General features: G+C 56.0%; 1 protein-coding gene across 1 annotated transcript in view; it reads right to left on the bottom strand.

Annotated features, from left to right (window-relative positions):
* Positions 1–5,743: 5,743 nt before the first annotated feature.
* Positions 5,744–17,249, bottom strand: part of LOC139241270 (la-related protein 1-like) — a gene marked incomplete at its 5' end in the record, with an annotated part of 45,463 nt that continues 33,957 nt past the window's right edge. Inside the window, one exon of the mRNA XM_070869919.1 lies at positions 5,744–9,694. Coding sequence (XP_070726020.1) covers positions 9,479–9,694 — 216 coding nt within the window. The remainder of the gene's footprint in view (positions 9,695–17,249) is intronic.

Genomic DNA, 17,249 nt, shown 5'->3' with positions numbered 1-17,249 from the left:
TACGCCAGACAGGGATGTACAATTTTTGTAGTTCATCCATGCGGTCTCTAACTGTCTGCCATTGCCCATCCACAGTCAACCCCTTAAGTATCATTCGCCAATCTATCCTATCCAATTCACGCCTCATACCTTCAAAGTTACCCTTCTTTAAGTTCTGGACCATGGTCTCTGAATTAACTGTTTCATTTTCCATCCTCATGCAGAATTCCACCATATTATGGTCACCCTTCCCCAAGGGGCCTCGCACAACGAGATTGCTAATTAATCCTCTCATTACACAACACCCAGTCTAAGACATATTGGTCTAGAAAACCATCCCTATACACTCCAGGAAATCCTCCTCCACCGTATTGCTTCCAGTTTGGCTGGCCCAATCTATGTGCATATTAAAGTCACCCATGATAACTGCTGCACCTTTATTGCATGCACTCCTAATTTCCTGTTTGATGCCCTCCCCAACATCACTACTACTGTTTGGAGGTTTGTACACAACTCCCACTAACGTTTTCTGCCTTTTGGTGTTCTGCAGCTCCACCCATACCGAATCCACATTATCCAGGCTGATGTCTTTCCTTACTGTCGCATTAATTTCCTCTTTAACCAGCAACGCCGCCCCACCTCCTTTTCCTTTCTGCCTATCCTTCCTAAATGTTGGAGCCATGTCTCCGTGATGCCAACCACATTGTATCCGTTAACTGCTATCTGCACAGTTAATTCGTCCACCTTATTCCGAATACTCCTCGCATTGAGGCACAGAGCCTTCAGGCTTGTCTTATTATTACACTTTGACCCTTTAGAATTTTGCTGTAAAGTGGCCCTTTTTGTTTTTTGCCTTGGGTTTCTCTGCCCTCCACTTTTACTCATCTCCTTTCTATCTTTTGCTTCTGTCTCCATTTTGTTTCCCTTTGTCTCCCTGCATTGGTTCCCATCCCCCTGCCATATTAGTTTAACCCCTCCCCAACAGCACTAGCAAACACTCCCCCTCGGACATTGGTTCCGGTCCTGCCCAGGTGCAGACCATCCGGTTTGTACTGGTCCCACCTCCCCCAGAACCGGTTCCAATGCCCCAGGAATTTGAATCCCTCCCTGCTGCACCACTCCTCAAGCCACATATTCATCGTTCCCATTCCCGTTGTCCAGGGCCGCGCCGTGGATTTTGATAATCGGGGGGCAGTGCTGTGTGGCGGGGTCAGGTTGGTGGAGGACCTTTGTCTTACGGATGTTTAGTGTAAGCCCATGCTTTCGTACGCCTCGGTGAAGATGCAGACGATGACTTGGAGTTCAGCCTCTGAATGTGCGCAAGTGTTGTCCGCGTACGGTAGTTTGATGACAGAGGTTGGGACGGTCTTGATCTGGCCTGGAGACGGCGAAGGTTGAACAGGTTCCCACTGGTTCTGTAGTTTAGTTCCACTCCAGCGGGGAGCTTGTTGAGAGTGAGATGGAGCATTCCAGCGAGGAAGATTGAGAAGAGCGATGACGCAGCCCTGCTTGACCCGGTCCGGATGTGGATTGGGTCTGTGATGGATCCGTTGGTCAGGATCACGGCCTGCATGTCGTCACGTAGCAGGCGGAGTATGGTGACAAACTTTCGAGGGCAGCCGAAACAGAGAAGGACGCTCCATAGACCCTCGCGGTTAACAGTGTCAAAGACCTTTGTATGGTCGAAGGCCATGTACAAGGGTTGGTGCTGTTCCCTGCATTTCTCTTGTAGTTGTCACGCGGTGAAGATCACGTCTGTTGTACCCCGTAAGGACCAAATCTGCACTGTGACTCCGGGAGGAGCTCCTCAGCCACAGGGAGAAGACGGTTGAGGAGGATTCTAGTGATGATTTTTCCAGTGGCCGACAGGGAGATTCCTTTGTAGTTGCCACAGACTGACTTGTCCCCTTTTTTGAAGATGGTCATGGTTATGGATCTCGAGATCTCCTGGCATGAACTCCTTCCAGATAAAAGACGAGGTCATGCATTTGTGCCAATAGTGCTTCTCTGCCATACTTTAGTGCCTTGGCAGGGATTCCATCTGCTCCCATTACCTTGCTCTTGAGCTAACGGATGGCCTTTTCTACCTCGTGCAGGGCTGGGGTAGTGCCACTGCTAGAACAGTGGGCAAATTCAGAGGCCTAGACTGGTAATTTGGAGAATGAGAGTTCAAAATCCACTGTGCCAGTTTGAGAATTTGAATTCAATTTTTAAAAATCTGGTCTCAGAAAAAGTCAACATGAAGCTGTCAGTCCGGCCAGGAATGCATTGAAATAATCGAGTGCAGAGGCAATGGTGACATGGCTGAGTGTTTCAGCAGTCGATGAGCAAAGGCTGTGGTGGGGACGGGCGATGTTACAGAGGTGAAAGTTGGTAGTCTTGGTGATGAGCGGAAATGGGGTCAGAAGCTCGTGTCGGGGTCAAAGAGGACAATAAGGCGGAATACATACTCACTCCTCCCCCCCCAACGTGTGGGGGCAATCTGATGGCACTGGTTACCATCTACAGCCCAGCTAAACCTGAAGTCGAGACAACGAGAGTGAGCAGCGGGGAGACACACAGACTGGGTCAGGCACATTTGTAATTCACTGAATGACAATCTCCAGTTCTGTTTACACTGAAAATAACCAGACCCAAAAATAAGTCATTTTAGCATTTTTTTTTTAATTTTTTGTACATTTTAACTGATTTTTTTTATATAAAAGGAAAGCAGAATGACCACAATTACAAAGGGCGAAACACTACCCGGAAGGAACCACACAGACTAAAAAGCAAATACTCTAAGTGATTAATAGTTTATGTTACAAGCTCTTGTTCAAGTATTTTACAAGTTTTTTTTAAAGTGGGATAAATCTGTTGTAGTTTCTAATATTACAGCAGCCAGCATCCTAAGCAGGCGTTCCACGTCAGTCTAATCTTTCACTGTCTGCGCTCAGCCTAGCTCGGCATGGCTACAAACTGCTGGCAAGCTGTAATACTGAGTTACGCTGCTGGAAGGGTGGTTCTTGGCTCATTACAGCACTATATCCCTTTTCAAACCATCAACCTGTCAATCTATTTTGCAATGGGTTGTGTACAAAGCTCAACCACCTGACCAGCGCCTCATGGCGATGGAAAGCTGCGACCATCAGGTAATTAATCGGCTGAAATGCAATTATCAGCTCAAACACTTTTAAACACAGGTCAAAAGGTCAAGAGATATTCCGCCAGGAGCAGTTCAAATTCAGCAGAGATGAGAATATTAGGACCTGGATGTTGAATTATTTTAGGCTGGGGAGGGGAAGCCAGTGAATATAATCGCACGAGTGTTCCAGCATCGAGGTTTACCAGACTACAACCTGCAGCCCCAGCACTCGAGGCCCAGGCCCGCCCCGGCACTCGAGGCCCAGGCCCGCCCCGGCACTCGAGGCCCTGGATCGCCCCGGCACTCGAGGCCCAGGCCCGCCCCGGCACTCGAGGCCCAGGCCCGCCCCGGCACTCGAGGCCCAGGCCCGCCCCGGCACTCGAGGCCCAGGCCCGCCCCGGCACTCGAGGCCCAGGCCCGCCCCGGCACTCGAGGCCCAGGCCCGCCCCGGCACTCGAGGCCCAGGCCCACCCCGGCACTCGAGGCCCAGGCCCACCCCGGCACTCGAGGCCCAGGCCCACCCCGGCACTCGAGGCCCAGGCCCACCCCGGCACTCGAGGCCCAGGCCCACCCCGGCACTCGAGGCCCAGGCCCACCCCGGCACTCGAGGCCCAGGCCCACCCCGGCACTCGAGGCCCAGGCCCACCCCGGCACTCGAGGCCCAGGCCCACCCCGGCACTCGAGGCCCAGGCCCACCCCGGCACTCGAGGCCCAGGCCCACCCCGGCACTCGAGGCCCAGGCCCACCCCGGCACTCGAGGCCCAGGCCCACCCCGGCACTCGAGGCCCAGGCCCACCCCGGCACTCGAGGCCCAGGCCCACCCCGGCACTCGAGGCAGGACTCCTATATAGTTTGTTTAGGACTCTGCTCTCGAAAGCACAAACTCTTTTCCCCGCTATGCACAGATTCAAATGAAAATAAACTAAATTCCCATTTACTGAGTGGCTTTAGATTTGGATGAAATCAAAACTAAAGTTACTAAAGTTATACCCAATGACTTGAAGCAGTCCTGATGTGTGTGAAATGATTGGAGATTGAAGTGAAATGCAATAATGTGAAACCTGCCGATTAGAATGGGCTTACTCACTGCTCCAAACACACCTCAATATTGAAGGAAGGTCTGTGGGAAATAAAATATTCCATGTCATCAAATAAAGAATAGTGCAAACCCGATCACACAGTAAGAAACTGTCTCTGCAAAATCAGCACATATACAGCTCAATAATCTGAGAATTGAATATTTGGAAAATAATTAAATGTTCCAAGAAATGTTTGCATTTTCCCCTCATTCTGTACCTGTCGCAAAAAGCGGGCCATCAACCAGCCCAGAATTTCATAAAATGGTTTTAAAGATGCGCTTTGACTTCACCAGCTCCTGCACTATTTACACACCCAGTTACAATTCAGATTACATTCTACCAGGATCCTCCCCAATCTCCGTCATAAACAGGAACGTTGACAAACTCGTGCTCTGAGCCAGCAAGGCACCCAGTCCAAATCCTTGCCTCGGACAAGCTCTCTCGTTGGGTGCATCAATGCTACTGTGTGGTGAAGTGTTCAGCTCCAACCCTCCTCCTCCCACCCAGCTCCACCCCTCCTCCCGCCCAGCTCCAACCCTCCTCCCGCCCAGCTCCAACCCTCCTCCTCCTCCCGCCCAGCTCCAACCCTCCTCCTCCTCCTCCCGCCCAGCTCCAACCCTCCTCCTCCCGCCCAGCTCCAACCCTCCTCCTCCCGCCCAGCTCCAACCCTCCTCCTCCCGCCCAGCTCCACCCCTCCTCCCGCCCAGCTCCAACCCTCCTCCTCCTCCCGCCCAGCTCCAACCCTCCTCCTCCTCCCGCCCAGCTCCAACCCTCCTCCTCCTCCCACCCAGCTCCACCCCTCCTCCCGCCCAGCTCCAACCCTCCTCCTCCTCCCGCCCAGCTCCAACCCCCCTCCTCCCGCCCAGCTCCAACCCTCCTCCTCCTCCCGCCCAGCTCCAACCCTCCTCCTCCCGCCCAGCTCCACCCCTCCTCCTCCTCCCGCCCAGCTCCAACCCTCCTCCTCCCGCCCAGCTCCAACCCTCCTCCTCCCGCCCAGCTCCAACCCTCCTCCTCCCGCCCAGCTCCAACCCTCCTCCTCCCGCCCAGCTCCACCCCTCCTCCCGCCCAGCTCCAACCCTCCTCCTCCTCCCGCCCAGCTCCAACCCTCCTCCTCCCGCCCAGCTCCAACCCTCCTCCTCCCGCCCAGCTCCAACCCTCCTCCTCCTCCCGCCCAGCTCCAACCCTCCTCCTCCTCCCGCCCAGCTCCAACCCTCCTCCTCCCGCCCAGCTCCAACCCTCCTCCTCCTCCTCCCGCCCAGCTCCAACCCTCCTCCTCCTCCTCCCGCCCAGCTCCAACCCTCCTCCTCCCGCCCAGCTCCAACCCCCCTCCTCCCGCCCAGCTCCAACCCTCCTCCTCCCGCCCAGCTCCAACCCTCCTCCTCCCGCCCAGCTCCACCCCTCCTCCTCCCGCCCAGCTCCAACCCTCCTCCTCCCGCCCAGCTCCAACCCTCCTCCTCCTCCCGCCCAGCTCCAACCCTCCTCCTCCCGCCCAGCTCCAACCCTCCTCCTCCTCCCGCCCAGCTCCAACCCTCCTCCTCCCGCCCAGCTCCACCCCTCCTCCTCCTCCCGCCCAGCTCCAACCCACACCTGCAGCCCAGCTTTGGGTTTGAAATCTGGGGAGCTTGGATGCTTCAGTCTGAGGGATTCACAAACGATGGCTGTGCGCTCACATTACCAAACTGACATCGATTGCTGTTGGGGAAAGAGCAAGACAACGGAGGGCAGCCCAGGACATGTGTTTGTGCGTTGCTGTAGCTGAGAATTTGCTGCAGTAATTTCACATGACTGCAGTTATTCCAGAGTGAACAGGACTGATTCTCCAGTAAATGAACTTAAGAGCGCATTTAGCAAGATACGACCATCACCCTTTAACCAATAGCATCGCAACTCATGCAGGAGTTTCGAACGAGCTGAAACGTGGAAATTTTCCGGAGATTTAACAGACTAGATACTCATGAAAAATTGGAGGGACACATTGCCCGTGCCCCCGGCTGCCCGTACACCGAGTGTTGATCCGGTTCCCCGGAAGCGTGCAGCTACGCTGGGTGTTGAAGCTTGATACCACACAACAGTGAGGCTGGGATCATTCAATGTACACATTAACAGTCTAACCTTCATACAATGATCACAGGCTACGCACAAACCGAATGTACCTCAACAAAAAACACTTGGAAGGTAACTTTGCAGCATTGTAAATGGAGTGCAGTACTCTGAACTTTAATCTCCGTCCCATCAGTCTGGGTGAGGCAGGACAGGGACAGGGACAGGGCCGGGGGCAGGGGCCTCTCTCCAGTGTCACTAACCTTTGAGCAGCCACATGCACAGGGACAAATCCCTTCATCACCATCTGATGTTTGAGATCTCAGTCTGGCTAAAGCAATGGGAAATAACATAGCTGGGGCAAGTGAGGGTGGGAGGAAGTCCCGATCGAACTGCTCGCCCTGTTCCAGAGCGGCCCAACTTTTCACTGGGCATCACTGCCTGGGAGAGCAGTTTAGAGAGCATCAAGGGATCGTTTCATTCCCTGGCTGACTGAAGCTCGAGGGCAGGGTGGGCCGGTGTTCCGGTAAACAATGTACAGCACGGGAAGAGTGCTTCAACGGGAACAAAAGGGGGAGTTAAATGTCCTTGAAACTAGCCACGGGTGGGGGGGAATGAGGCTGTGGGTATAATCTGTGGGTGTGTGCGGGGAGGGAAGAGAACTGTGCCTTTTACCCACGGGCTGGGAAACGCTGAATTAATCCACAGCAACTTGTTTAATATATGTGCAACTGACTTACATCCAGCATCTGTGAAACCCAGAATATTTCTTTGGCAAATATGGCTAGATTCTCATATTTCTCACCTAGGGAAAACAATGCCATGCAGCTGTAAGCTCACACGTCGAGCTATATACACATCGCCCCAGGAATCAGACACTGCAATTCAAATGCAACAGTGTGATTTTAGCATCACCAAAACAGCAAAAAGTTTACCAAATATTCCAAATTACCTGAAATAAAACATGTTCAAGACCTCGGCTCCTGTCTCGCGGAGGCATTTTTAAAGTATTTCTCATTTAAATAAAAGCAGCTTCACATTCCTCTAACCGAGCAGGCTGAGCATCGAGTAGGTCTCAGCCCTGAATTACTGCCAACAATGCAGCCTCTTAGTTACAACTACATCTGGTTACATTGGTCAAACCCAACTGACTGCGAGCGCTCACAGTCCCGTGTTACAGGGACTCCCGGGAGTTTGCAAGACTCGCTGAAAGCAGGAGGTGTAAACAGTGTGACGGGTTAAGCGGACATGTCCGTCAGGTCAGGCAGGGATTCTGAAGTGTTCCCAGGCAGGCGATTGCGTGCAGTTTAATCACGGCGAGGTTAAAGGGGTCGCATTCTCCCGGACACAGTGTCGACCCTGGGAAGCAGGGCGATTATCCAGTACTCGGGACATCAATCCATACTCCTTAAACTGACTTGGTTTGGCTAGCATTTCTGATCCTACAAACAGCTGCTGTTTAACTCATCTTCAGAAAGAATTAACATCAATGGCAAATGTTGCCTGCAGTTTGTGTTTCAGGAGCTCGTCCCTCAGTGAGTTCCACCCAGAGGAGAGTGAGGGAGACAGAAGCCACACACTCAGCAGTGGCAAATGGCACCAGCCAAAAATCGGCCCAAGCCAGTTCCATGGGGATACGGGAGCCTCGCCCCAAACACCCTGTACATTGCACATACCCTCCGTACAGCCCAGGGCAATTCACCAAACGCTAACTCTGCTAACTGGGCGGGAGGGCAGAGCGGCCCCAGGAAAACAAAGCCTGATGAGTGAGTGAGAGGGGAGTGAGAGAGAGAGAGAGAGAGAGAGAGAGAGAGAGAGAGAAAACAAGAGAACGAACAAGAGCGTGAATGAGTGGGGGAAGGGGGAGAACGAGTGAGAGTAAGAATGAGAGAGTGAGTGCCAAACGCACTCGAAAGAGAGACAGAGAGCGGAGAAAGTGCAGTTTTCTCTATCCAAAGCACCAGCCAACTAACTGGCCACTGACTGTGCAAGCTCTTCCTGACAGCACCCCTTGGGGAAGGGGCAGCCCAGGGTCGGAGCTGAACAATAGGAAAGCTAAGTTACCAGGCTGCTCCCACTACCAGCTCCTCCAGGGCCCAATGGTGCCACTCTCCCCATCCATGAGAAACATGCATACCAATCACAACATAATAATCCGATATTACGAATATCACAATAGCACATCCCAATATACTCTGATGTAGCAAACCTGCAATAATTGTAGGGCTCAATTTTTCCTGTATACTGCTAACCACAGATCACAATAACTGTGATACTGATTAACAAGATGAAGAAAACACCAAGCCGTGTGCTCCTAGTGATGGTGGTGTTTCCAGGGCAACAGCTAGAATAATGGGACTTAAGATCACCACTGTACCAGTACATCGAAAATAAATCACACTGCGACACCCCTACGCAACACACGACATTTTGAGAAGGATGTTGCCCGGTACAAGTTTCAGCAATGTTACTCCAAGCAGGCAGCTTAGCTCGTCGACTAAGGTGAAATCGGACTGTAGAGTTTTTCAAGGAGGTGTTGCTGGTTTGAGAACGGGGGGAGGGAGAGAGACAGACAGTAGCAACATAATGTTTGTGGCCAAAGGCACTGCAGCAGTGACCCTGATCGAGAGTTTGACGTGGGGCCAGTGAGCTGTTCCCGTGGCTACTTTCCTAACGTCTGTATCTCTGGCTGTTGGTCGTTTACCGTGAACAAGCGCAATAAGGCCTGACAGAAAAGTACCTGCCAATCAATAGGATTTGCGTTTTTAACCACCTTCCCTATTCGATCCCGCCTGCGGTAACTTTTAATCGGGAACAAACAAAACCTTGACAATTCCACGATAAGGAACTGATAATTTTATCAAGATTAGCAGGCCAATGGGAGAGTCATTAGCCGAGCAAGCAGAATTTAACTAGGTGCTGCTCAGAAACAGGAGCAGGCAGTAATAAGGCATCTTTTAATCCCGTTCTCCTCAACGGACGGGTTTGGATTTTTTTGTGTTTTCTGGATATCTGAGTGAAGCTGTATTGTCGACCTCCAAATCAAGCAGGTGAATTATATTTCAGCCAATTGTTCTCATGCAACATTCATTCATATGGGTGATGGGCATGAAACCCGCTTTGAATACAAGTCTTCGGGCAGCTGCAGCCACTGTCCACTGCCCAGCATTGAAGAATGTCTGATCGCTGGCCCAGTTCAGGTGACAATACCAAAGTTCAAATAAAGGATCCAGGGTTGAGGGGCAGAGTCCAAGCTCTATTTGTCTGCAGTTTCCGCTCCCAGGAGTTCTGCTGAAGCAGCCTCCTGGCTCAGGGTGGGGTTGGCTTCGTCTGTCGGGCTTTTGGAGGGGAGCTGTGTCCCGGCCTCACTGGCGACACTTGACGGTTTACTGGAAGACACGGATGGCAGGCGCCGTTTCTCATCAGCTCCCGAAGAATGGCGCTTGTGGCCAACTTCATCACAGATTGGAGGCTGCAACGACAACAGTTACTTCATTGTATAACCTGGTGAATGGCATTCCTCACCGCGCACAATCGCACACGTCTCACCGCGCACAATCGCACACGTCTCACCGCGCACAATCGCACACGTCTCACCGCGCACAATCGCACACGTCTCACCGCGCACAATCGCACACGTCTCACCGCGCACAATCGCAAACGTTCCTCACCCCGCACAATCGCACACGTTCCTCACCGCGCACAATCGCACACGTTCCTCACCCCGCACAATCGCACACGTCTCACTGCGCACAACTCACCGCGCACAATCGCACACGTCACACCGCGCACAATCGCACACGTCTCACCGCGCACAATCCTCACCACGCACAATCGCACACGTCTCACCGCGCACAATCGCACACGTCACACCGCGCACAATCGCACACGTCACACCGCGCACAATCGCACACGTCACACCGCGCACAACTCACCGCGCACAATCGCACACGTTCCTCACCACGCACAATCGCACACGTCTCACCGCGCACAATCGCACACGTTCCTCACCGCGCACAATCGCACACATCTCACTGCGCACAATCGCACACGTTCCTCACCACGCACAATCGCACACATCTCACTGCGCACAATCGCACACGTTCCTCACCGCGCACAATCGCACACGTCTCACCGCGCACAATCGCACACGTTCCTCAGCACGCACAATCGCACACGTCTCACCGCGCACAATCGCACACGTTCCTCACCGCGTACAATCGCACACATCTCACTGCGCACAATCGCACACGTTCCTCACCCCGCACAATCGCACACATCTCACTGCGCACAATCGCACACGTTCCTCACCACGCACAATCGCACACGTTCCTCACCACGCACAATCGCACACGTTCCTCACCCCGCACAATCGCACACGTCTCACTGCGCACAACTCACCGCGCACAATCGCACACGATCGCACACGTCTCACCGCGCACAATCGCACACGTCTCACCGCGCACAATCGCACCCGTTCCTCACCACGCACAATCGCACACGTTCCTCACCACGCACAATCGCACACGTTCCTCAACACGCACAATCGCACACGTCTCACCGCGCACAATCGCACACGTCACACCGCGCACAATCGCATACGTCTCACCGCGCACAATCGCACACATTCCTCACCACGCACAATCGCACACGTTCCTCACCACGCACAATCGCACACGTCTCACCGCGCACAATCGCACACGTCACACCGCGCACAATCGCACACGTCTCACCGCGCACAATCACACACGTTCCTCACCTCGCACAATCGCACACATCTCACCGCGCACAATCGCACACGTTCCTCACCGCGCACAATCGCACACATCTCACCGCGCACAATCGCACACGTTCCTCACCGCGCACATTCGCACACGTCTCACCGCGCACAATCGCACACGTTCCTCACCGCGCACAATCGCACACGTCTCACCGCGCACAATCGCACACGTTCCTCACCACGCACAATCGCACACGTTCCTCACCACGCACAATCGCACATGTCTCACCGCGCACAATCGCACACGTCACACCGCGCACAATCGCACACGTCTCACCGCGCACAAGTCTCACCGCGCACAATCGCACACGTTCCTCACCACGCACAATCGCACACATCTCACCGCGCACAATCGCACACGTTCCTCACCGCGCACAATCGCACACATCTCACCGCGCACAATCGCACACGTTCCTCACCGCGCACAATCGCACACGTCTCACCGCGCACAATCGCACACGTTCCTCACCGCGCACAATCGCACACGTCTCACCGCGCACAATCGCACACGTTCCTCACCACGCACAATCGCACACGTTCCTCACCACGCACAATCGCACACATCTCACTGCGCACAATCGCACACGTTCCTCACCCCGCACAATCGCACACGTCTCACCGCGCACAATCGCACACGTCACACCGCGCACAATCGCACACATCTCACCGCGCACAATCGCACACGTCTCACCGCGCACAATCGCACACGTTCCTCACCACACACAATCGCACACGTCACACCGCACACAATCGCACACGTCTCACCCCGCACAATCGCACACGTCTCACCACGCACAATCGCACACGTTCCTCACTGCGCACAATCGCACACGTCTCACCACGCACAATCGCACACGTTCCTCACTGCGCACAATCGCACACGTCTCACCCCGCACACGTCTCACCACGCACAATCGGACACGTTCCTCACCCCGCACAATCGCACACGTTCCTCACCACGCACAATCGCACACGTTCCTCACCACGCACAATCGCACACGTTCCTCACCACGCACAATCGCACACGTTCCTCACCCCGCACACGTTCCTCGCCGCGCACAATCGCACACGTTCCTCACCGCGCACAATCGCACACATTCCTCACCGCGCACAATCGCACACGTCTCACTGCACACAATCGCACACGTTCCTCACCACGCACAATCGCACACGTTCCTCACCTCGCACAATCGCACACGTTCCTCGCCACGCACAATCGCACACGTTCCTCGCCCCGCACAATCGCACACATCTCACTGCACACAATCGCACACGTTCCTCACCGCGCACAATCGCACACGTTCCTCACCGCGCACAATCGCACACGTCTCACCATGCACAATCGCACACGTTCCTCACCACGCACAATCGCACACGTTCCTCACCACGCACAATCGCACACGTTCCTCGCCCCGCACAATCGCACACGTTCCTCACCACGCACAATCGCACACGTTCCTCGCCCCGCACAATCGCACACGTCTCACCCCGCACAATCGCACACGTTCCTCACTGCGCACAATCGCACACGTTCCTCACCCCGCACAATCGCACACGTCTCACCCCGCACAATCGCACACGTCTCACCCCGCACAATCGCACACGTCTCACCCCGCACAATCGCACACATCTCACCGCGCACAATCGCACACGTCTCACCGCGCACAATCGCACACGTTCCTCACCACACACAATCGCACACGTTCCTCACCACGCACAATCGCACACGTCTCACTGCACACAATCGCAAACGTTCCTCACCCCGCACAATCGCACACGTTCCTCGCCGCGCACAATCGCACACGTTCCTCACCCCGCACAATCGCACACGTCTCACTGCGCACAACTCACCGCGCACAATCGCACACGTCACACCGCGCACAATCGCACACGTCTCACCGCGCACAATCGCACACGTCTCACCGCGCACAATCGCACACGTTCCTCACCACGCACAATCGCACACATTCCTCACCGCGCACAATCGCACACGTTCCTCACCCCGCACAATCGCACACGTTCCTCGCCCCGCACAATCGCACACGTTCCTCACCACGCACAATCGCACACGTTCCTCGCCCCGCACAATCGCACACGTCTCACCCCGCACAATCGCACACGTTCCTCACTGCGCACAATCGCACGCGTTCCTCACCCCGCACAATTGCACGCGTTCCTCACCCCGCACACGTTCCTCACCCCGCACAATCGCACACGTCTCACCCCGCACAATCGCACACGTCTCACCCCGCACAATCGCACACGTCTCACCCCGCACAATCGCACACGTCTCACCCCGCACAATCGCACACGTCTCACCGCGCACAATCGCACACGTTCCTCACCACGCACAATCGCACACGTTCCTCACCACGCACAATCGCACACGTCTCACTGCACACAATCGCAAACGTTCCTCACCGCGCACAATCGCACACGTTCCTCACCCCGCACAATCGCACACGTCTCACTGCGCACAACTCACCGCGCACAATCGCACACGTCTCACCGCGCACAATCGCACACGTCTCACCGCGCACAATCGCACACGTTCCTCACCGCGCACAATCGCACACATCTCACCGCGCACAATCGCACACGTTCCTCACCGCGCACAATCGCACACATCTCACTGCGCACAAGCGCACACGTTCCTCACCACGCACAATCGCACACGTCTCACCGCGCACAATCGCACACGTCTCACCGCGCACAAGTTCCTCACCACGCACAATCGCACACGTCTCACCGCGCACAATCGCACACGTTCCTCACCACGCACAATCGCACACGTTCCTCACCACGCACAATCGCACACGTCTCACTGCAGACAATCGCAAACGTTCCTCACCCCGCACAATCGCACAGGTTCCTCACCGCGCACAATCGCACACGTTCCTCACCCCGCACAATCGCACACGTCTCACTGCGCACAACTCACCGCGCACAATCGCACACGTCACACCGCGCACAATCGCACACGTCTCACCGCGCACAATCGCACACGTCTCACCGCGCACAATCGCACACGTCTCACCGCGCACAATCGCACACGTTCCTCACCGCGCACAATCGCACACGTCTCACCGCGCACAATCGCACACGTCACACCGCGCACAATCGCACACGTCTCACCGCGCACAATCGCACACGTCTCACCGCGCACAATCGCACACGTTCCTCACCACGCACAATCGCACACGTCTCACCGCGCACAATCGCACACATCTCACCGCGCACAATCGCACACGTTCCTCACCGCGCACAATCGCACACATCTCACCGCGCACAATCGCACACGTTCCTCACCGCGCACAATCGCACACGCCTCACCGCGCACAATCGCACACGTCTCACCGCGCACAATCGCACACGTCTCACCGCGCACAATCGCACACGTTCCTCACCGCGCACAATCGCACACGTCTCACCGCGCACAATCGCACACATCTCACCGCGCACAATCGCACACAATCGCACACGTTCCTCACCACACAATCGCACACGTTCCTCACCGCGCACAATCGCACACGTCTCACTGCGTACAATCGCACACGTTCCTCACCACGCACAATCGCACACGTTCCTCACCGCGCGCAATCGCACACGTTCCTCACTCCGCACAATCGCACACGTCTCACCGCGCACAACTCACCGCGCACAATCGCACACGTCACACCGCGCACGAATCTCACCGCGCACAATCGCACACATCTCACCGCGCACAATCGCACACATCTCACCGCGCACAATCGCACACGTCTCACCGCGCACAATCGCACACGTTCCTCACCACGCACAATCGCACACGTCTCACCGCGCACAATCGCACACGTTCCTCACTGCGCACAATCGCACACGTTCCTCACCGCGCACAATCGCACACGTCTCACCGCGCACAATCGCACACGTTCCTCACCACGCACAATCGCACACGTCTCACCGCGCACAATCGCACACGTTCCTCACCGCGCACAATCGCACACATCTCACTGCGCACAATCGCACACATCTCACTGCGCACAATCGCACACGTCTCACCGCGCACAATCGCACACGTCTCACCGCGCACAATCGCACACGTTCTTCGCCCCGCACAATCGCACACGTTCCTCACCCCGCACAATCGCACACGTCTCACCGCGCACAATCGCACACGTTCCTCACCGCGCACAATCGCACACGTTCCTCACCGCGCACAATCGCACACGTCTCACCGCGCACAATCGCACACGTCTCACCGCGCACAATCGCACACAATCGCACACGTTCCTCACCACACAATCGCACACGTTCCTCACCGCGCACAATCGCACACGTCTCACTGCGTACAATCGCACACGTTCCTCACCACGCACAATCGCACACGTTCCTCACCGCGCGCAATCGCACACGTTCCTCACTCCGCACAATCGCACACGTCTCACCGCGCACAACTCACCGCGCACAATCGCACACGTCACACCGCGCACGAATCTCACCGCGCACAATCGCACACATCTCACCGCGCACAATCGCACACATCTCACCGCGCACAATCGCACACGTCTCACCGCGCACAATCGCACACGTTCCTCACCACGCACAATCGCACACGTCTCACCGCGCACAATCGCACACGTTCCTCACTGCGCACAATCGCACACGTTCCTCACCGCGCACAATCGCACACGTCTCACCGCGCACAATCGCACACGTTCCTCACCACGCACAATCGCACACGTCTCACCGCGCACAATCGCACACGTTCCTCACCGCGCACAATCGCACACATCTCACTGCGCACAATCGCACACATCTCACTGCGCACAATCGCACACGTCTCACCGCGCACAATCGCACACGTCTCACCGCGCACAATCGCACACGTTCTTCGCCCCGCACAATCGCACACGTTCCTCACCCCGCACAATCGCACACGTCTCACCGCGCACAATCGCACACGTTCCTCACCGCGCACAATCGCACACGTTCCTCACCGCGCACAATCGCACACGTCTCACCGCGCACAATCGCACACGTTCCTCACCGCGCACAATCGCACACGTCTCACCGCGCACAATCGCACACGTTCCTCACCCCGCACAATCGCACACGTTCCTCACCCCGCACAATCGCACACGTTCCTCACCACGCACAAGTCTCACCACGCACAATCGCACACGTCTCACCACGCACAATCGCACACGTCTCACAGTGCACAATCGCACACGTTCCTCACCGCACACTATCGCACACGTTCCTCACCCCGCACAATCTCACACGTCTCACCGCACACAATCGCACACGTTCCTCACCACACACAATCGCACACGTCTCACCACGCACAATCGCACACGTTCCTCACTGCACACAATCGCACACGTTCCTCACCACGCACAATCGCACACGTTCCTCACCACGCACAATCGCACGCGTTCCTCACCACGCACATGTTCCTCGCCGCGCACAATCGCACACGTCTCGCCACGCACAATCGCACACGTCTCACCGCGCACAATCGCACACGTTCCTCACCCCGCACAATCGCACACGTTCCTCACCGCACACAATCGCACACGTCACACCGCACACAATCGCACACGTCTCACCCCGCACAATCGCACACGTCTCACCGCGCACAATCGCACACGTTCCTCGCCTCGCACAATCGCACACGTTCCTCGCCACGCACAATCGCACACGTTCCTCGCCCCGCACAATCGCACACGTTCCTCGCCCCGCACAATCGCACACGTTCCTCGCCCCGCACAATCGCACACGTTCCTCGCCCCGCACAATCGCACACGTTCCTCGCCCCGCACAATCGCACACGTTCCTCGCCCCGCACAATCGCACACGTTCCTCGCCCCGCACAATCGCACACGTTCCTCGCCCCGCACAATCGCACACGTTCCTCGCCCCGCACAATCGCACACGTTCCTCGCCCCGCACAATCGCACACGTTCCTCGCCCCGCACAATCGCACACGTTCCTCGCCCCGCACAATCGCACACGTTCCTCGCCCCGCACAATCGCACACGTTCCTCGCCCCGCACAATCGCACACGTTCCTCGCCCCGCACAATCGCACACGTTCCTCGCCCCGCACAATCGCACACGTTCCTCGCCCCGCACAATCGCACACGTCTCACTGCACACAATCGCACACGTTCCTCACCGCGCACAATCGCACACGTTCCTCACCGCGCACAATCGCACACGTCTCACCACGCACAATCGCACACGTTCCTCACCACGCACAATCG

Source organism: Pristiophorus japonicus, unplaced genomic scaffold (genome assembly GCF_044704955.1).
Source record: "Pristiophorus japonicus isolate sPriJap1 unplaced genomic scaffold, sPriJap1.hap1 HAP1_SCAFFOLD_1016, whole genome shotgun sequence".
In the NCBI taxonomy this organism is placed as follows: domain Eukaryota; kingdom Metazoa; phylum Chordata; class Chondrichthyes; family Pristiophoridae; genus Pristiophorus; species Pristiophorus japonicus.
Note: the sequence above shows the minus strand (reverse complement) of the source record. Positions and strands in the feature narration are given on the sequence as shown.